Source organism: Tinamus guttatus, unplaced genomic scaffold, assembly GCF_059628265.1.
Source record: "Tinamus guttatus ecotype Peru unplaced genomic scaffold, ASM5962826v1 Tinamus_guttatus_pri_ptg001161l, whole genome shotgun sequence".
In the NCBI taxonomy this organism is placed as follows: domain Eukaryota; kingdom Metazoa; phylum Chordata; class Aves; order Tinamiformes; family Tinamidae; genus Tinamus; species Tinamus guttatus.
Window position 1 is genome coordinate 12,248 of NW_028289695.1, and position 21,116 is coordinate 33,363.

At 66.6% G+C, this 21,116-nt stretch overlaps 1 protein-coding gene across 1 annotated transcript in view; it reads right to left on the bottom strand.

Moving 5' to 3' along the window:
* LOC104564617 (ryanodine receptor 1-like) overlaps positions 1-21,116 on the bottom strand; it is a gene marked incomplete at its 5' end in the record, with an annotated part of 86,997 nt that overhangs the window by 11,232 nt on the left and 54,649 nt on the right. The window contains 22 exon segments of the mRNA XM_088538766.1: positions 3,180-3,197; positions 4,740-4,813; positions 6,479-6,555; positions 6,633-6,712; positions 6,792-6,891; positions 8,017-8,094; positions 8,416-8,467; positions 8,866-8,972; positions 9,057-9,153; positions 10,783-10,895; positions 11,020-11,157; positions 11,384-11,443; positions 12,412-12,582; positions 12,800-12,814; positions 13,851-13,943; positions 14,038-14,125; positions 14,981-15,221; positions 16,479-16,595; positions 16,598-16,792; positions 18,037-18,167; positions 18,243-18,324; positions 20,006-20,244. Coding sequence (XP_088394892.1) covers positions 3,180-3,197; positions 4,740-4,813; positions 6,479-6,555; positions 6,633-6,712; positions 6,792-6,891; positions 8,017-8,094; positions 8,416-8,467; positions 8,866-8,972; positions 9,057-9,153; positions 10,783-10,895; positions 11,020-11,157; positions 11,384-11,443; positions 12,412-12,582; positions 12,800-12,814; positions 13,851-13,943; positions 14,038-14,125; positions 14,981-15,221; positions 16,479-16,595; positions 16,598-16,792; positions 18,037-18,167; positions 18,243-18,324; positions 20,006-20,244 — 2,366 coding nt within the window.

Consider the following 21,116-nt stretch of genomic DNA (forward strand, 5'->3'; position numbering starts at 1 on the left):
GCACGGGGATGTGCTGCCGCGGCTTGGGGACACCCTGGGGTGGTATGGGGACAATCCGGGGTGACATGGGGACACGCTGGGGTGACACGGGGACATGCCACTGCAGCTTGGGGACACCCTGGGGTGGCACGGGGACAGCGTGGGGTGGCACGGGGATGTGCTGCCGCGGCTTGGGGACACTCTGGGGTGGCACGGGGACACCCTGAGGGGGCTTGGGGACAGCGTGGGGTGGCATGGGGACACCCTGGAGTGACATGGGGACACTCTGGGGTGGCACGGGGACAAGCCGGGGTGGCACAGGGACACCCCGGAGTGGTATGGGGACATGCCACCACAGCTTGGGGCACCCTGGGGTGGCATGGGGACAACCTGGGGTGGCACGGGGACAGCGTGTGGTGACATGGGGACACCCTGGGGTGACACTCCGGGGTGGCACGGGGACAGCGTGGGGTGGCACAGGGATGTGCTGCCGTGGCTTGGGGACACTCTGGGGTGGCAGGGGGACACTCCGGGGTGGCACGGGGACATGCCACTGCAGATTGGGGACACCCTGGGGTGGCATGGGGACAGCGTGGGGTGGCACGGGGATGTGCTGCCATGGCTTGGGGACACCCTGGGGTGGCAGGGGGACACTCCAGGGTGGCAGGGGGACACTTGGGGTGGCACGGGGACATGCCAGTGCAGCTTGGGGACACCCCGGGGTGGCATGGGGACACTCTGGGGTGGCACGGGGACAGCGTGGGGTGACATGGGGACACTCTGGGGTGGCACAGGGACAATCCGGGGTGGCACAGGGACACCCTGAGGTGGCATGGGGACGCTCTGGGGTGGCACGGGGATGCCCCAGCGTGACACAGGGACATGCCACCATGGCTTGGGGACACCCCAGGGTGGCACGGGGACACCCCAGGGTGACATGGGGACATGCTGCCATGGCTTGGGGACACCCCGGGGTGGCACGGGGACACCCCAGGGTGACATGGGGACACCCCGGGGTGGCATGGGGACACCCCGGGGTGGCATGGGGACACTCTGGAGTGGCACGGGGACACTCTGAGGTGGCACGGGGACAGCATGGGGTGGCACGGGGATACCTGGGGTGGCATGGGGACACACCCAGGGTGACATGGGGACACCCCGGGGTGGCTTGGGGACACTCTGGGGTGGCATGGGGACACTCGAGGGCAGCACGGGGAGACGCCAGGGTGGCAGGGGGACACCCCGGGGTGGCACAGGGACATGTCACTGCAGCTTGGGGACACCCCAGGGTGGCACGGGGACACCCTGGGGTGACACGGGGACACTCGAGGGCAGCACGGGGAGATGCCTTGGTGACACAAGGACACTCTGGGGTGGCACAGGGACATGCCACCATGGCTTGGGGACACCCCGGGGTGGCACGGGGACACTCCAGGGTGGCATGGGGACATTCGAGGGCAGCACAGGGCTACCCTGGGGTGACATGGGGCACTCTGGGGTGACACGGGGACACTCTGGGGTGGCACAGGGAGACGCCAGGGTGGCATGGGGACACTCCAGGGGTGGCACGGGGACACCCTGGGGTGACACGGGGACACTCGAGGGCAGCACAGGGTGGCACAGGGACACTCCAGGGTAGCATGGGGACACTCTGGGGTGACACGGGGACACTTGAGGGTGACATGGGGACACTCGAGGGCAGCACAGGGTGGCACAGGGTTAGCGGGGAGGGGACAAGCAGGGGACAGACATGCTGCAGGGAGGGGGACCCCGCCGGCGCCCCCCTGCTTTGTCACCGCGGCTTGGGGACACTGGTGGCCCTATGGGCCCTATAGCAGCGCCTATAGGCCCTATGGAGCCAGCAGCAGCCATAGGGAGCACCCCGGCCCTATAGACCCTAGAGGAACCCCGGTCCCAATGGACCCCTGGACCTATAGACCCAACAACAGCCCTCCCAGCCCTATAGACCCTATAGCAGCCCCCATCCCCCTAGAGCCTACAGTGAATCCCGCAACCCTATAGGGGCTGGAGCGACCCGCCAGCCCCTTAGACCCTGTGATCAGCACCTATAGATCCTAGAGCAGCCCCTATAGATCCTAGAGCGGCGCCTAGAGACCCTAGGGCAGCCCCTATAGATCCTATGATCAGCCCCTATAGACCCTAGAGTAGCCCTATAGAACATAGAGCAGCGCCTAGAGACCCTAGAGAACTCCTATAGACCCTAGAGCTGCCCCTATAGACCCTACGGCAACCCCTAGAGACCCTAGAGCAGCCCCTATAGATCCTAGAGCAGCTCCTATAGACCCTATGGCAGCCCCTATAGACCTCAGAGCAACCCCTATAGACCCTAGGGCAGCCCCTATAGACCCTACGATCAGCCCCTATAGATCCTAGAGCAACCCCTATAGAGCCTACAGCAGCCCCTAGAGACACAGAGCTGCCCCTAGAGACCCTAGGGCAGCCCCTATAGACCCCAGAGCAGCTCCTATAGACCCTAGAGCAGCCCCTAGAGACCTTAGAGCAGTGCCTATAGACCCTAGGGCAACCCCTATAGATCCTAGAGCAGCGCCTATAGACCCTACAATCGGCCCCTATAGACCCTAGGGCAGCCCCTATAGACCCCAGAGCAGCTCCTATAGACCCTAGAGCAGCCTCTAGAGACCTTAGAGCAGTGCCTATAGACCCTAGGGCAACCCCTATAGATCCTAGAGCAGCGCCTATAGACCCTACAGTCGGCCCCTATAGACCCTAGAGCAGCCCCTATAGACCCTAGGGCAGCCCCTATAGACCCTAGAGCAGCCCCTAGAGACCCTAGGGGAGCCCCTATAGAGCCTACAGCAGCCCCTAGAAACCCTACAGCAACCCCTATAGACTCCAGAGCAGCTCCTATAGACCCTAGAGCAGCCCCTATAGACCCTAGAGCAGCTCCTATAGACCCTAGAGCAGCCCCTAGAGACCTTAGAGCAGCCCCTTAGACCTACAATCGGCCCCTATAGACCCTAGAGCAGCCCCTATAGACCCTACGGCAGCCCCTATAGACCCCAGGGCAGCCCCCAGCCCTATCGCTCCTGTTCTGGTCTCCGCAGCCCCACGGACTCGGCAGCTCCGGCCCCCTCCCCTATAGCCCCTATAGCCCCTATAGCCCCTATAGCCCCTATAGCCCCCCCGGCCCTATAGCCCCTATATGGTCGCGTATTTACCGTTCTCACGGCTGATGACTGGTGCCAGGAGCCGGGGAGAGAAGGGGAGAGAGGAGGTGAGCGGGGGGCAGCGGCCCCGGGGGGCGTTAGTGGCCGGGGGGGGCAAATGAGGGACCCCGGGGGGGGTATTAGGAACCTGGGGGGTATTAGGACCCCGGGGGGGGGGGTATTAGGAGCCCAGGGGGGTTATTGGGAGCCCAGGGGGGTATTAGAGGCCCAGGGGGGTATTAGGACCCTGGTGGGGGGTATTAGGAGCCCAGAGGGGTATTAGGAGCCCGGGGAGGTATTAGGAGTCCAGGGGGGTATTAGGAGCCCAGGGAGGGTATTAGAGGCCAGGAGGGGTATTAGGAGCCCGCGGGGGGTATTAGAGGCCCAGGGGGGTATTAGGAGCCCAGGGGGGTAATTAGGAGCCCAGGGTGGGTATTAGAGGCCCAGGGTGGGAATTAGAGGCCCAGGGTGGGAATTAGGAGCCCAGGGGGGTATTAGGACCCTGGGGGGGGGGGGGTACTAGGAGCCCAGGGGGGTTATTGGGAGCCCAGGGGGGTATTAGAGGCCCAGGGGGGTATTAGAGGCCCAGGGGGGGTGTATTAGGAGCCCAGGGGAGTTATTGGGAGTCCAGGGGGGTATTAGAGGCCCGGGGGGAGGGTATTAGAGGCCCAGGGGGGTATTAGAGGCCCAGGGGAGTATTAGGAGCCCAGGGGGGTATTAGGAGCCCAGGGTGGGTATTAGGAGCCTGGGGGGGTATTAGGAGCCCAGGGGGTCCTGAGGGACTTGTTAGGGCCCCCCGGGGGGATTAGGGGCCCAAGGGGGGGCATTAGGGACTCGGGGGGGGGTGTTGGGACCCAGGGGGGGGTTGTTAGACACCCAGGAAGGGGGGATTAGGGGTCCAAAGGAGCATCAGGGGCTGGGAGAAGGATTAGGGGGATTAGGGATGTGGGGGGGATTAGGGATGTGGGGAGCAGGGATTAGGGATGTGGGGGGGATTAGGGATGTGGGGAGCAGGGATTAGGGATGTGGGGGGGATTAGGGATGCGGGGGGGATTAGGGATGTGGGGAGCAGGGATTAGGGATGTGGGGGGGATTAGGGATGCGGGGAGGTGGGATTAAGGATGTGGGGAGGGGGATTCGGGATGTGAGGGGGTCAGGGATGTGGGGAGCAGGGATTAGGGATTTGGGGGGGATTAGGGATGCGGGGGGATTAGGGATATGGGGTGGGGGGATTAGGGCTGCAAGGAGCAGGGATTAGGGATGTGGGGGGATTAGGGATGTGGGGGGTTTAGGGATGCGGGGAGGTGGGATTAAGGATGTGGGGAGGGGGATTCGGGATGTGGGGGGGTCAGGGATGTGGGGAGCAGGGATTAGGGATGTGGGGAGGGGGATTAGGGATGTGGGGAGCAGGGATTAGGGATGTGGGGGGATTAGGGATGTGGGGGGATTATGGGCAGCGCCATGGGATCGGGATGGGGGCAGCGGCGCCCCCCGACCCCCCGAATCACCCCGGGGACCCCCCCCCCATTGGACCAGGAGCCCCACGGGGTGCGGGGGGTCCCCCCGACTCACTCGTCCCCTCCTCCGTCACCATCCCCAGCCCCTCGGCCTTGTTCTGCCGCTCGAAGGCGTTGAGGTCCAGGACACTGCGGGGACACCGCGACGGGACGGGGGTCACAGCGGGGACACCCCCCGGGGGGCGCCGGGTGCCCGTGGGGACATCCAGGGGCCACCGAGTGGCCTTTGAGGGACCCCCGTGGCCACGAAGGGACCACGGAGGGACCCTAGTGGCCCCAGAGGGGCCCATGTGGCCATGGAGGGACCCTGGTGGCCACAGAGGGACCCTGGTGGCCACGGAGGGACACGGAGGGACCCATGTGTCCACAGAGGGACCCTGGTGGCCACGGAGGGACCCTGGTGGCCATGGAAGGACCCCCATGGCCATGGAGAGACCCTGGTGGCCATGGAGGGACCCTGGTGGCCACGGAGGGACCCACGTGGCCTTCAAGGGACCCCCATGGCCATGGAGAGACCCTGGTGGCCACAGAGGGACCCTGGTGGCCATGGAGGGACCCTCGTGGCCACGGAGGGACCCATGTGTCCACAGAGGGACCCTGGTGGCCACGGAGGGACCACGGAGGGACCCTGGTGGCCATGGAGGGACCCCTATGGCCACAGAGAGACCTTGGTGGCCACAGAGGGACCCTGGTGGCCACAGAGGGACCCACGTGGCCTTCAAGGGACCCCCATGGCCATGGAGAGACCCTGGTGGCCACAGAGGGACCCTGGTGGCCATGGAGGGACCCTCGTGGCCACGGAGGGACCCATGTGTCCACAGAGGGACCCTGGTGGCCCCAGAGGGACCCACGTGGGCATGGAGGGACCCTGGTGGCCACAGAGGGACCCTGGTGGCCACGGAGGGACACGGAGGGACCCATGTGTCCACAGAGGGACCCTGGTGGCCACGGAGGGACCCTGGTGGCCATGGAAGGACCCCCATGGCCATGGAGAGACCCTGGTGGCCATGGAGGGACCCTGGTGGCCACAGAGGGACCCACGTGGCCTTCAAGGGACCCCCATGGCCATGGAGAGACCCTGGTGGCCACAGAGGGACCCTGGTGGCCATGGAGGGACCCTCATGGCCACAGAGGGACCCATGTGTCCACAGAGGGACCCTGGTGGCCACGGAGGGACCACGGAGGGACCCTGGTGGCCATGGAGGGACCCCCGTGGCCACAGAGGACCCTGGTGGCCATGGAGGGACCCCCATGGCCACAGAGAGACCTTGGTGGCCACAGAGGGACCCTGGTGGCCACAGAGGGACCCACGTGGCCTTCAAGGGACCCCCATGGCCATGGAGAGACCCTGGTGGCCACAGAGGGACCCTGGTGGCCATGGAGGGACCCTCGTGGCCACGGAGGGACCCATGTGTCCACAGAGGGACCCTGGTGGCCACGGAGGGACCATGGAGGGACCCTGGTGGCCATGGAGGGACACCCGTGGCCATGGAGGGACCCTGGCAGCCACAGAGAGACCCCGGTGGCCACAAAGAGACCCTGGTGGCCATGGAGGGGACCCCCATGGCCACGGAAGGACCCTGGTGGCCATGGAGGGACGCCCGTGGCCATGGAGAGACCCTGGTGGCCTTTGAGGGACCCACGTGGCCTTTGAGGGACCCACGTGGCCACGGAGGGACCATGGAGGGACCCTGGTGGCCCCAGAGGGATCCTGGTGACCGTGGAAGGACCCTGGTGGCCATGGAGGGACCTGGTGGCCATGGGAGGACCCTGGTGGCCCTGGTGGCCGCTCACCTGCACGTCTGCATGAGGGCCTGGACGCTCTGGAAGAATCCGACTTCCCTCTTCTCCTTCAGGTAATCCAGCATTTTCTGGGGGGACGGGGACACATGGGGACACATGGGGACACACAGGGACACGCAGGGACACGCGCGGGGCCACCTCGTACCTGCTGCACCTCCACGTTGCCTCCGTTGAGGATGGAGATGCCCAGCTTGAGGGTGGAGGACACCATGTCCCCGCGCTCCCCTGCGGGGACAGGCCGCCGTCACCACGCGCCCCGGGCGCCACCGCGTCCCCTCCCCGTGTCCCCGTGTCCCCGTGTCACCTTTGCAGGCGCTGATCATCTGCAGGACCATCTCGGCGGCGCCGCGCGTGTGCAGCCGGGCCTGCTGGTACAGCAGCTTCTGCTTCTCCATCTCCTTCTCCTGGGGACGGCGGGGACGTCAGCGGGGACGGGGGGACAGAGAGGGGACAGGGGGACAGTGCGGGGACAGGGGGACGTCAGCATGGAGACAGGGGGACAGTGTGGGGACAGGGGGACAGAGCAAGGGGACAGGGGGACAGTGTGGGGACAGAGGGACAGCGCGGGGACAAGGGGACCGAGCAAGGGGACAGGGGGACAGTGCGGGGACAGGGGGACAGCGCGGGGACAGCGTGGGGACAGGGGGATGTCAGTGCGGGGACAGGGGGACAGAGCAAGGGGACAGGGGGACAGTGTGGGGACAGAGGGACAGTGCGGGGACAAGGGGACCGAGCAAGGGGACAGCAGGATGTCAACATGGGGACAGGGGGACAGTGTGGGGACAGGGGGACAGCGCGGGGACAGGGGGACAGCGCAGGGACAAGGGGACCGAGCAAGGGGACAGCAGGATGTCAACATGGGGACAGGGGGACAGTGTGGGGACAGGGGGACAGTGCGGGGACAAGGGGACCGAGCAAGGGGACAGGGGGACAGTGCGGGGACAGGGGGACAGCGCGGGGACAGCGTGGGGACAGGGGGATGTCAGTGTGGGGACAGGGGGACTGAGCAAGGGGACAGGGGGACAGTGTGGGGACAGGGGGACAGTGCAGGGACAGGGGGATGTCAGCATGGGGACAGGGGGACAGCGCGGGGACAGGGGGACAGTGTGGGGACAGGGGGACAGCGCGGGGACAAGGGGACCGAGCAAGGGGACAGCAGGATGTCAACATGGGGACAGGGGGACAGTGTGGGGACAGGGGGACAGAGCGGGGACTGTGTGGGGACAGGGGGATGTCAGTGTGGGGACAGGGGGACAGTGCGGGGACAGGGGGACGTCAGCGCGGGGACAGCGGGAGCATGCGGGGACAGCGGGACAGCACACAGGGACAGTGGGACAAGGTGTGGGGACAGTAGGACAGAGCGCGGGGACAGTGGGACAGGGCACGGGGACAGCGGGAGCGCGTGGGGACAATGGGATGTGCACGAGGACAGCGGGATAGTATGCGGGGACAGTGGGACGGTGCGCGGTGACAGCGGGACAGTGCGGGGACAGGGGGACGTCAGCATGGGGACAATGGCCAGGTCCCACCTCAAAGGAGTCCTCGGCGTCTTCCTCCTCCTTCTCGTCCTCGCTCTTCTCTCCGTCCCCTTCCTCGATGTGGCAGCTCTGCGGTGACACGGGTGGCATGAGGGGACGGGGACGAGCCCCGCGGGCACGGTCGAAGGGACACGGGGGACACGGGGGACACGGGGGACACGGGGGGACATGGGGGGACACGGGGGACACGGGGGACACGGGGGCACATGGGGGGACATGGGGGACACGGGGGGACACGGGGGACATGGGGGACACGGGGGACATGGGGGGACATGGGGACACACGGGGACACATGGGGACACACGGGGACACACGGGGGACACACAGGGGACACAGGGGGACACTGGGGACACGTGGGACACGGGGGACATGGGGGGACATGGGCCCCACCTTGGCCATGATCCCAGCATACGCCATGTACAAATGATCCTTCTCCAACTTGCTGCAGGATGGAAGCGGCGGGATCAGCACCGGGACCCCATTCCCGGCTCCAGGAGGGTCCCATTCCCGGCTCCAGGAGAGCCCCATTCCCGGCTCCAGGAGGGTCCCATTCCCAGCTCCAAGAGGGTCCCATTCCCAGCTCTGGGAGGGCCCCATTCCTGCCTCTGGGAAGGCCCCATTCCCAGCTCCAGGAGGGCCTCATTCCCAGCTCCGCGAGGGCCCCATTCCCAACTCCAGGAGAGCCCCATTCCCGGCTCCAGGAGGGCCCCATTCCCAGCTCTGGGAGAGTCCCATTCCTGCCTCTGGGAGGGCCCCATTCCCAGCTCCGGGAGGGCCCCATTCCCAGCTCTGGGAGGGCCCCATTCCCGGCTCCGGGAATGCCCCATTCCCGGCTCCCACCTCTTCTCCGTCAGCGCCGTCCGGCTGAAGTGCAGGATGAGCTGGTGCAGCGGGTCCGGCTTCTTGTCCGGCTCCTCTTCCTCCTCCTCCTCTTCCTCGCCCGGCTTCTGCGGGGACAACGGGACACGCGGGCCGGGTGACGGGGACACCCCGGGTGACGGGGACGTCCCCAAGGGCACCGGGGGACTCACGGACAGGTCGTCGATCATGCGGTCCTCGAAGGGGTGCTCCTCGGTCACCAGCCACAGCAGCTTGTAGGCCTCCAGGAACATGTTGCAGGCCCGGTGCCTGCGGGGACAGGGACGTCACCGCCATGGGTTGGGGTCTGGTTTGGGGTTAGGGGGTGAGGACGGGCGGCGGGGTGGCCCCATGGGGCCTCTGCTTGGGCCAAGGAGGCTCCCGGTGGCCTCCAGGGGCTTCCAAGGGGTCCCAGTGGCCTTCAAAGGGATCCAGTTGGGCCAAGGAGGCTCCTGGTGGCCTCCAGGGGCTTCCTAGGGGACCCCAGATGTCCCCTGGGGCTTCCAAGGGGTGCCCAGAGCCCCCCAAGGGTCCTCAGGGGATTCCGGTTGGGCCAAGGAGGCTCCCAGGGGCCTCCAGGGGCTTCCAAGGGGACCCCAGTGCCCCCCAAGGGTCCTCAGGGGACCCGGTTGGGCCAAGGAGGCTCCCAGGGGCCTCCAGGGGCTTCCAAGGGGTCCCCAGTGCCCCTCAAGGGTCCTCAGGGGACCCAGTTGGACCAAGGAGGCTCCCAGTGGCCTCCAGAGCCTTCCAAGGGGTGCCCAGTGCCCGCCAAGGGTCCTCAGGGGATCTGGTTGGGCCAAGGAGGCTCCCGGTGGCCTCCAGGGGCTTCCAAGGGGTCCCCAGCTGCCCCCTGGGCTCTCAGTGCCCCCCAAGGGTCCTCAGGGGATTCGGTTGGGCAAGGAGGCTCCCGGAGGCCTCCAGAGCCTTCCAAGGGGTGCCCAGTGCCCGCCAAGGGTCCTCAGGGGATCTGGTTGGGCCAAGGAGGCTCCCGGTGGCCTCCAGGGGCTTCCAAGGGGTCCCCAGTGCCCCCCGGGGCTCCCAGTGCCCCCCAAGGGTCCTCAGGGGATCTGGTTGGGCCAAGGAGGCTCCTGGTGGCCTCCAGGGGCTTCCAAGGGGACCCCAGTGCCCCCCAAGGGTCCTCAGGGGATCTGGTTGGGCCAAGGAGGCTCCCGGTGGCCTCCAGGCTCTTCCAAGGGGTCCCCAGCTGCCCCCTGGGCTCTCAGTGCCCCCCAAGGGTCCTCAGGGGATTCGGTTGGGCCAAGGAGGCTCCCAGTGGCCTCCAGAGCCTTCCAAGGGGTCCCCAGTGTCCTCCAAAGGGTCCTCAGGGGATCTGCTTGGGCCAAGGAGGCTCCCAGGGGCCTCCAGGGGCTTCCAAGGGGTCCCCAGTGCCCCCTGGGGCTCCCAGTGCCCCCCAAGGGTCCTCAGGGGATCTGGTTGGGCCAAGGAGGCTCCCGGTGACCTCCAGGGGCTTCCAAGGGGACCCCAGTGCCCCCCAAGGGTCCTCAGGGGATCTGGTTGGGCCAAGGAGGCCCCCAGTGGCCTCCAGGGGCTTCCAAGGGGTCCCCAGATGCCCCCTGGGCTCCCGGTGCCCCCCAAGGGGATCCGCTTGGGTCAAGGAGGCTCCTGGTGGCCTCCAGAGGCTTCCAAGGGGTCCCCAGCTGCCCCCCAGGGCTCCCAGTGTCCCCCAAGGGGATCCACTTGGGTCAAGGAGGCTCCTGGTGGCCTCCAGGGGCGTCGAAGGGGTCCCAGTGCTTCCCAAGGGTCCTCAGGGGATTCCGGTTGGGCCAAGGAGGCTCCCGGTGGCCTCCAGAGGCTTCCAAGGGGTCCCCAGATGTCCCCTGGGGCTCCCAGTGCCCCCCAAGGGTCCTCATGGGGTTCCAGGTGTCCCCCGTGTCCCACCTGGGCAGGTTGTAGAGGGGCGTCATGCGGAAGCAGGCCACCACGGCGCGCCGGCGCTGCTTGGACAGCAGCTTGTGCCACACGGCCTTCTTGGACTTGTAGGGGTGCTCCGTCTGCGGGGACACCGGCGTCACCGGGGACCCTCGGGAGCTCCCCAGCACCTCGAGGACCCCCCGGATCCCATCCGGGAGCCTCCCGATTCCACGGATCGTCCCGATGGAGCGCCCGGATGCCGACCTGCTCCAGGTGGTAGAGCACGGCCGACACCTCCTGCACCCTGCGGACAATCTTGTCGGGGCTGTCCGAGTCCTCGGCCTTCCCGGCCATCTCGCGGTACAGGGCCATCTGCCACCGCATGGACGAGGAGTTCTCGCACTACGGGGACAAGGGGACACGGTGAGCGCGGGGACACGGGCACCGCGGGGACCATGGTAGGGACACACACAGGCACTGAGGGGACGTGGGAGGACATGGAAGGACCATGGTGGGGATGAAGGGGGCTGCGGGAGGAGAACGGGGGACATTGGAGCAGAGATGGGGACATTTATGGGATCTACGGTGGGATGCGGGGAGGGTTGGGGACATGGGGGACAGGAGTCACCTTGCCCTGCAGGTGCAGGTTGTTGTGCAGGAACTCCCGCACCTCCTCGTCCGTGTCTTTCTGTGGGGAGGGGAGGACAAGGCCACATCAGGGGCTGTCCCTGTGCTGGGACCTGTCCCATCACCCCACACCTGCCACCCCCCCAACCCCCTACGCCACCACCCCAGACCTCAAACCATCATCCTTGATGTCCCCAGGCCCCCCAGACCCAAACCATCATACCCAGTGTCCCCATCACCCCAAACCATCACCCCTGGTGTCCCCATCACTCCAGACCCCAAACCATCATCCTTGATGTCCCCATCACCCTAAGTCCCAAACCATGATCCCCGGTGTCCCCATCACTCCAGGTCCCAAACCATCATCCCTGGTGTCCCCATCACCCCAGACCTCTCAGACCTCAAACCCCAAATCATCCCTGGTGTCCCCATCACCCCAGACCCAAAACCATCATCCCTGGTGTCCCCATCACCCCAAACCACCATCCTTGATGTCCCCATCACCCCAGACCCCAAACCATCATCCTTGGTGTCCCCATCACCCCAAACCATCATCCCTGGTGTCCCCATCACCCCAGACCTCTCAGACCCCAAACCCCAAATCATCCCTGGTGTCCCCATCACCCCAGACCCAAAACCATCATCCCTGGTGTCCCCATCACCCCAAACCACCATCCTTGATGTCCCCATCACCCCAGACCCCAAACCATCATCCTTGGTGTCCCCATCACCCCAAACCATCATCCCTGGTGTCCCCATCACCCCAGACCTCTCAGACCCCAAACCCCAAATCATCCCTGGTGTCTCCATCACCCCAGACCCCAAACCATCATCCTTGGTGTCCCCATCACCTCAAACCATCATCCTTGATGTCCCCATCACCCAAAACCATCATCCCTGGTGTCCCCATCACCCCAAACCACCATCCTTGATGTCCCCACCACCCCAGCACCTCCACACCTCAAACCACCGCCCCGGTGCCCCCGTCCTCATCACGACCCCCCATCCACGATGTCCCCTGTCACCCACCAGCGCATAGCGGGTCTTGGCCAGGCTGATGAGCTCCTGGTCGGTGGGCGAGCACATGTTGAGGCCGATGGGCAGCATCTTCTTGAGGGTGGCCACGATGAGGGACGTGTGGATGGAGTAGCGGTCGCCCCGGCGCTTCTTCTTAGTCCTCTCCTGCTCCGAGCCGCCCCCCTGCGAAGGGCACAGCAGTGTCAGGGCCGTGGGGACATCAGGGACATCGGCCATACACCAATGGGGACAGCAGAAGCAAGAGTGCCATGCCATGGGGACAAGGGACATGTCAGGGCGCTCAGGCCATAGGGATAGAGACCGTTGGGGCCTGGTGGCACCCAGAGGTGGCCCTGGGGACACTGGGGGTCCCGGGGGGGTCCCCGCGCGCAGCGCTAACCTGGCCGTCTCCGGACTGAGCACCGGCACCCGCAGGAGGACAGGAGAGAAGAGACACGGTTAGGTCCTGGGGACGCGTGGTGGGGAGGGGACACGTACGGGGGGACAGGGTGGCAGAGACACGGGGGGTGCACAGGATGGGGGGGAGCACGGGGGGCACCAGGAGTTGGGGGAGCACCAGGAGGTTGGGGGACACTAGAAGGTTGGGGGACACCAGGAGGTTGAGCGGCACCAGAAGGTTGGGGGACACTAGAAGGTTGGGGGAACACCAGGAGCTTGGGGGGCACCAGGAGGTTGGGGGACACCAGGAGGTTGGGGGGAGATGGGGGGCAGTGAGTGAGAGGAGGGCAGGGGGCACCAGGAGCTTGGGGGGCACCAGGAGGTTGGGGGACACCAGGAGTTGGGGGAGCATCAGGAGGTTGGGGGAGATGGGGGGCAGTGGGTGGGAGGAGGGTAGGGGACACCAGAAGGTTGGGGGGCACGAGGAGGTTGAGGGGCACCAGGAGCTTGGGGGAGATGGGGGGCAGTGGGTGGGAGGAGGGCAAGGGACACGAGAAGGTTGGGGGGCACCAGGAGGTTGAGGGGCACTAGGAGGTTGGGGGGCACCAGAAGGTTGGGGGGCACCAGGAGCTTGGGGGGCACCAGGAGGTTGGGGGGCACGAGGAGGTTGGGGGGCACCAGGAGCTTGGGGGGACACCAGGAGGTTGGGGGACGCTAGAAGGTTGGGGGACACCAGAAGGTTGAGGGGCACCAGGAGTTTGGGGGGCACCAGGAGGTTGGGGGGGATGGGGGGCAGTTGGTTGGGGGGGGGCAGGGGGCACCAGGAGGTTGAGGGGCACTAGGAGGTTGGGGGACACCAGGAGCTTGGGGGACACCAGGAGATTGGGGGGTACCAGGAGCTTGGGAGACACCAGAAGGTTGGGGGGGCACCAGGAGATTGGGGGACGCTAGAAGGTTGGGGGACACCAGAAGGTTGAGGGGCACCAGGAGCTTGGGGGGCACCAGATGGTTGGGGGACACCAGGAGCTTGGGGGACACCAGGATGGCCCCACCTTGGCCATCTTGCTCTTGCTGTCGGCCGTCAGGAAGGACATGTTGTTGATCTCGTTCTGCACCACGAAGTTCTGCTCCTCGCGCTTGAAGTTCTGCAGGGGAGGGGACACGGTGACGTCCCCCGTCCCCTCCGTGTCCCGGTGCCCCTCCGGGCACCCCCACGGGGCTCCCGGTCTCCCCACTCACGTGGGACTTGGACCAGTAGATGAAGACCTCCCCGACCATGCGGAAAAGCTCCTCCGCGTCAGCGTTGGGCTCCGTCAGCCACTTGGCCCTGCCAGCGTCACAGGGCCACCGTGAGCGGGTCCTCGAAGCACCCCCGTCCCCACGGGGCCACCGCGAAGGGCCACCCGGCTCTCCCCGCGCCCCTGCTCTCTTTGGTGGCACCAGGGATGGAGCTGGGATCCGTGTCCCCAAGCCCCGGTAGATGTGGTGTCCCCAAGCCCCGGCAGATGTGGTGTCCCCAAGCCCTGGCAGACGCGGTGTCCCCAAGCCCCGGTAGATGAGGTGTCCCCAAGCCCCGGTAGATGTGATGTCCCAAGCCCTGGGAGATGAGGTGTCCCCAAGCCCCGGTAGATGCGGTGTCCCCAAGCCCCGGTAGATGTGGTGTCCCCAAGCCCTGGGAGATGAGGTGTCCCCAAGCCCCGGTAGATGCGGTGTCCCCAAGCCCCGGCAGATGCGGTATCCCCAAGCCCCAGTAGATGAGGTGTCCCCAAGCCCTGGCAGATGTGGTGTCCCCAAGCCCTGGCAGATGCGGTGTCCCCAAGCCTTGGCAGATGTGGTGTCCCCGAGCCCTGGCAGATGTGGTGTCCCCAAGCCCTGGTAGATGTGATGTCCCCAAGCCCCGGCAGATGTGGTGTCCCCAAGCCCTGGCAGATGCGGTGTCCCCAAGCCTTGGCAGATGTGGTGTCCCCAAGCCCTGGCAGATGTGGTGTCCCCAAGCCCCAGTAGATGAGGTGTCCCCAAGCCCCGGTAGATGTGGTGTCCCCAAGCCCTAGCAGATGTGGTGTCCCCAAGCCCTGGCAGATGTGGTGTCCCCAAGCCCCAGTAGATGCGGTGTCCCCAAGCCCCGGCAGATGTGGTGTCCCCAAGCCCTGGCAGATGCGGTGTCCCCAACGCGGTCCCTCACCGGCTGTTGTCCACGTAGCGGATGAGCAGCGGGTAGAGCGCGTAGAGGTCGCGGCAGAGCACGGAGAACTCGTCGCGGATGAGCAGCTCCGAGTCCTCGGCCTCCGCCTTGGCCTCCATGCGGAGCTGCTCCTCCTCGGACACCACCTTTCCCGCCCGCTTCTTCAGCTTCTCCATGGTGGGGATGAAGTGGGAGCGGAGCAGCTCCGGCTTCGCCTTGCTCACGATGGGCTGGGCGAACACTGCGGGGACAGGCGCCGCCGTTGTCCCCAAGGGCCGCCGCGGGGACGCTGGCACCGGCGCTGGGCCCTAAGAGGGCCCTGGGGTCCTCCAAGGGACCCCAACACCAGGGATCCACGTAGGGATCCGGGTACCGGGATGTGGACACCCAATGAGGGACCATGACACCGTGCCGGGTACCACATAGGGATCCAGGTACCATCACCAGGATGCCAACACCCAACAAGGGACCATGCTGGGTACCACATAGGGATCCAGGTACCATCAGCGGGATGCCAACACCCAACAAGGGACCATGACACTGTGCCGGGTACCACATAGGGATCCAGGTACCATCATCGGGATGCCAACACCAACAAGGAACCCCAAGACCGTGCCAGGTACCACATAGGGATCTGGGCACCGGCACCGGGATGCCAACACCCAATGAGGGACCTTGACACCATGCCGGGTACCACGTTGGGATCTAGGTACCATCACCAGGATGCCAACACCCAACAAGGGACCATGCCGGGTACCACGTCGGGATCCAGGTACCATCACCAGGATGCCAACACCAACGAGGGACCATGCCAGGTACCACGTAGGGATCCAGGTACCATCACCAGGATGCCAACACCCAACAAGGGACCATGCCGGGTATCACATAGGGATCCAGGTACCATCACCGGGATGCCAACACCAATGAGGGACCATGACACCGTGCCGGGTACCACATAGGGATCCAGGTACCATCACCGGGATGCCAACACCCAACGAGGGACCGTGCCGGGTACCACATAGGGATCCAGGTACCATCATCGGGATGCCAACACCCAACAAGGGACCACGACACTGTGCCGGGTACCACATAGGGATCCAGGTACCATCACCAGGATGCCAACACCCAATGAGGGACCATGCCGGGTACCACATCGGAATCCAGGTACCATCACCGGGATGCCAACACCCAACGAGGGACCATGCCAGGTACCACGTAGGGATCCGGGTACCATCACCGGGATGCCAACACCCAACAAGGGACCATGCCGGGTATCACATAGGGATCCAGGTACCATCACCGGGATGCCAGCATCCAACAAGGAACCCCAACACCGTGCCGGGTACCACATAGGGATCTGGGCACCGGCACTGGATGCCAACACCCAATGAGGGACCCTGACACCATGCCGGGTACCACGTCGGGATCCAAGTACCATCACCAGGATGCCAACACCGTCACCAGCACCCACCAAGGTCCCCCCCTAACCCGTGCCCACCTGCCAGGCGCTTCATCCAGGAGGCCTCGTCGATGCCCAGGTTGTTGACCACGATGCGCAGGATGTTGCCCAGGAGGGCGTTGAGGTGCTGCGCGGTGACCGCCGTGGCCCAGGGCCCTGGGGCAGCGTGTCGGGGCCGCGCTCCCACCAGCGCGGCAGGTAGTTGCAGAGCATGGGCAGCGTCACCTCGATGACGTGGGGCATCTCGGTGTAGCGGGCGCCCGACTCCGCCAGGCCCCCGATGTCCCGCATGAGGCGCTCCAGGTCCGGGATGTCCGGGCACATCTCCTCCACCCGGCTGGGCAGCCCCAGGACTGCGGGGACACGGGGCTAGCGCCGTGGGGACACCGCAAAGGGGGGTGCCGGGGACCCCAAAGCCGGGGCAAGCGGGGGGCATGCGGGACGTGGGCGTAAGGGGACGGTATCGAGGATGCGGAGGTGGCCCAGAGCTGGGGGCACTGGGAACGCTAAGGAACTGGGGACATTGAGGGGCATTGGGGACACGGAGGTGCCCAAGGAACTGGTGGGCATCAGGGACACGGAGGTGCCCAAGGAACTGGGGACATTGAGGGGCATCGGGGACACGGAGATGCCCCAGAGCTGGGGGGCACCAGGACACAGAGGTGCCCAAGGAACTGGGCTAAGGAACTGGGGAAGTTGAGGGGCATTGGGGACATGGAGGTGCCCAAGGAACTGGGGACGTTGAGGGGCATCGGGGACACGGAGGTGCCCAAGGAACTGGGCTAAGGACCTGGGGACCTTGAGGGGCATCGGGGACACGGAGGTGCCCAAGGAACTGGGCTAAGGACCTGGGGACATTGAGGGGCATCAGGGACACGGAGGTGCCCCAGAGCTGGGGGCATCAGGACATGGAGGTGCCCAAGGAACTGGGCTAAGGAACTGGGGAAGTTGAGGGGCATTGGGGACATGGAGGTGGCCAAGGAACTGGGGACGTTGAGGGGCATCCGGGACACGGAGGTGCCCAAGGAACTGGGCTAAGGAACTGGGGACATTGAGGGGCACCAGGACACGGAGATGCCCAAGGAACTGGGGAAGTTGAGGGGCACTGGGGGGCACGGAGGTGCCCAAGGAACTGGGCTAAGGAACTGGGGACCTTGAGGGGCACCGGGGACACGGAGGTGGCCAAGGAACTGGGCTAAGGAACTGGGGACATTGAGGGGCATCGGGGACACGGATATGGCCCAAAGCTGGGGGCACCAGGACACGGAGGTGCCCAAGGAACTGGGGGGAGTTGAGGGGCATCGGGGACATAGAGTTGCCCCAGAGCTGGGAGGCACCGGGACATGGAGGTGCCCAAGGAACTGGGCTAAGGAACTGGGGAAGTTGAGGGGCATCAGGGACACGGAGGTGCCCAAGGAACTGGGCTAAGGACCTGGGGACATTGCGGGGCATCGGGGACACGGATATGGCCCAGAGCTGGGGGCACCAGGACACGGAGGTGCCCAAGGAACTGGGGACATTGCGGGGGCACCGGGACACAGAGGTGCCCGAGGCTCGGGCAAACCGGGGCGCCCTGCCGGGTGCCCCCCCGACTCACTGGCGCGCTCGCGGGGCGACTTGGTGCTGTAGACGGAGCAGGGGTTGAACTCGTTGAGCTGCGGCTCCAGGAAGGCCACGGGCATCGCGGCGGCCAGGCGGGCCAGGCACTCGCCCAGCGCCGGCCGCTGCCTGCGGGGACACCGGGGGTCAGGGCCACCCCACGGGTGTCCCGGGGCCGCCCGCCCCACGGGGACCCCACCGCACCTCTCCACGTAGGGGTTCCTGGTGGTGCCCAGCGAGTAGATGCTGCACATGATGCGGTAGCAGGAGACCTGGACGTCGTCGACTGTGGGGACAGGGGACGCTCAGGGCTGCGCTGTCCCCGTGTCCCCAACCCAGCTGGCCCTCCCTGTCCCCACATTGCCCCTGGGGCACCTCATGATCCCCACGGTCATCCGTCCCCCTGCTCGATGTCCCCAAAACGTCCCCTTGTCCCCGCAGAGTCCCTCCCACCCTCGTTGCGCCCCCTGTCCCCAACCTGTCCCCTTTCCCACTGGCTGTCCTCGTCCCCAGCATGTCCCCTTCCCCTCCGTGTCCCCGTCCCTGGTGTGTTCCTGTCCCCAGTGCATCCCTGTCCCCGTCCCCGGCACATCCCCATCCCCGGCGCGTCCCTGTCCCTGTCCCCAGCGCGTCCCTGTCCCCACTGTGTCCCCGTCCCCGGCGCGTCCCTGTCCCCACTGCGTCCCCGTCCCCCCGTCCCTGGCGCGTCCCTGTCCCCGTTCCCAGCACGTCCCCGTTCCCCTCTGTGTCCCCGTCCCATCCCCAGCGTGTCCCCGCCCCTGTCCCCGTCACCGTCCCTGTCCCCGGTGTGTCCCTGTCCCTGGCGCGTCCCCGTCCCTGTCCCCGTCCCAGTGCATCCCCGTCCCCGGCGTGTCCCCATCCCCAGCGCGTCCCGGTGTCCCCGTCCCCATCCCATCCCCAGCGTGTCCCCGCCCCTGTCCCCATCCCCGTCGCGTCCCCCTCCCCGTCCCCGTCGCGTCCCCGTCCCTGTCCCTGGTGTGTCCCCGTCCCCAGTGCATCCCCGTCCCGGCGTGTCCCGGTGTCCCCGTCCCCGGTGTTTCCCCCGTCCCCATCGCGTCCCCGTCCCTGTCCCCGGTGTGTCCCTGTCCCCAGCGCGTCTTCGCCCACCCCGTCCCCCGTCCCCGGCGCGTCCCTGTCCCTGTCCCCAGCACGTCCCCGTCCCCCCTGTGTCCCCGTCCCATCCCCAGCGTGTCCCCGCCCCTGTCCCCGTCGCCGTCCCTGTCCCCAGTGTGTCCCTGTCCCCAGTGCGTCCCTGTCCCCAGCACGTCCCCGTCCCTGTCCCATCCGCAGCGTGTCCCCGCCCCTGTCCCCGTCTCCGTCCCTATCCCCGTCCCCGGTGTGTCCCCCGTCCCCGTCGCGTCCCCGTCCCTGTCCCCAGCATGTCCCCGTCCCCAGTGCGTCCCCGTCCCCGCCCCTGTCCCCGTCCCTGGCGCGTCCTCGTCCCCGCTGTGTCCCCGTCCCATCCCCAGCGTGTTCCCGCCCCTGTCCCCGTCCCCGGCGCGTCCCCATCCCTGTCCCCAGTGCGTCACCATCCCCAGTGCGTCCCCGTCACCCCTGTGTCCCCGTTGTGTCCCCGTCCCTGTCCCCAGTGTGTCCCCATCCCCGCCGTGTCCCCGTCCCCATCCCTGTCCCCGGTGTGTCCCCGTCCCAGCGCGTCTCCATCCCCAGTGTGTCCCGGTGTCCCCGTCCCCAACATGTCCCTGTCCCTGGCGCATCCCCGTCCCTGTCCTCAGCATGTCCCCGTCCCCAGCGCGTCCCCGTCCCCGCCCCTGTCCCCGTCCCTGGCGCATCCTCGTCCCCGCTGTGTCCCCGTCCCATCCCCAGCGTGTTCCCGCCCCTGTCCCCGTCCCCGGCGCGTCCCTATCCTGTCCCCAGTGCGTCCCCGTCCCCAGTGCGTCCCCGTCCCCGCCGCGTCCCCGTCCCCGCCGCGTCCCCGCGGCGCTCACGGATCACGTCGTCCCCGAAGTGGTGCTGGGCGATGTGCTCGAACAGGGAGGTGAGCACGGGCAGCAGGGCCACCGTGGTGTAGTTGATGTTCTGGGCCACCCCCTTGACCTGCGTGCGGCTCTGCGTCACCTTGCCCAGCTTGAGGTTCTCCACCATCTTCTCGATGTCCTCGGAGGCGCTCTCGAAGAACGAGCGCAGCCCGGCCTTGACGATCTCGGGGCCCGACTTCATCACCGTCCTGGGGGGCGCGGGACCCCCGTGTCAGCCACCGCGATGGCCATGGGGACAGTCATTGCAGCCACCGCGATGGCCATGGGGACGGTCAGCGCGGCCACCACGATGGCCATGGGGATGGTCAGCGCGGCCACCGCGATGGCCATGGGACAGTAGGGGTGCATGGGGGGCGTCTTGGTGGCACCAGGGCTCCATGGGGATGGAAGTGGCTTCAGGGTGGCACCAGGGCCTGGGAGGCACCAGGGCTCCATGGGAATAGAGGTGGCTTCGGGGTGGCACCAGGGCCTGGGACACCGCAGGGGACACCAGGGAGAGCAGTGGGACCAAGGTGGCCTTAGGGGACAGCCAGGGGACAGCATGAGGGTGGCACCAGGGCTCAGGGTGGCACCAGGGCCTGGGACACCGCAGGGACAGCAGTGGGACCAAGGTGGCCTTAGGGGACAGTATGAGGGTGGCACTAGGTCTCATAGTGGCACGAGGTCTCCAGGGACACCAATGGGACCAAAGTGTCCTTGGGGGACAGCACGAGGGTGGCACCAAGTCTAGAGGTGGCACCAGGTCTCCAGGGACAGCAGTGGGACCAAGGTGGCCTTAGGGGACAGCCGGGGGACAGCACGAAGGTGGCACCAGGTCTCAGGTTGGCACCAGGTCTCCAGGGACAGCAATGGGACCAAGGTGGCCTTAGGGGACAGGATGAGGGTGGCACCAGGTCTCCAGGGATGGCAATGGAACCGAGGTGGCCTTAGGGGACAGCATGAGGGTGGGACCAGGTCTCAGGATGGCACCAGGTCTCCAGGGATGGCAATGGGACCAAAGTGGCCTTAGGGGACAGGATGAGGGTGGCACCAGGTCTCCAGGGATGGCAATGGAACCGAG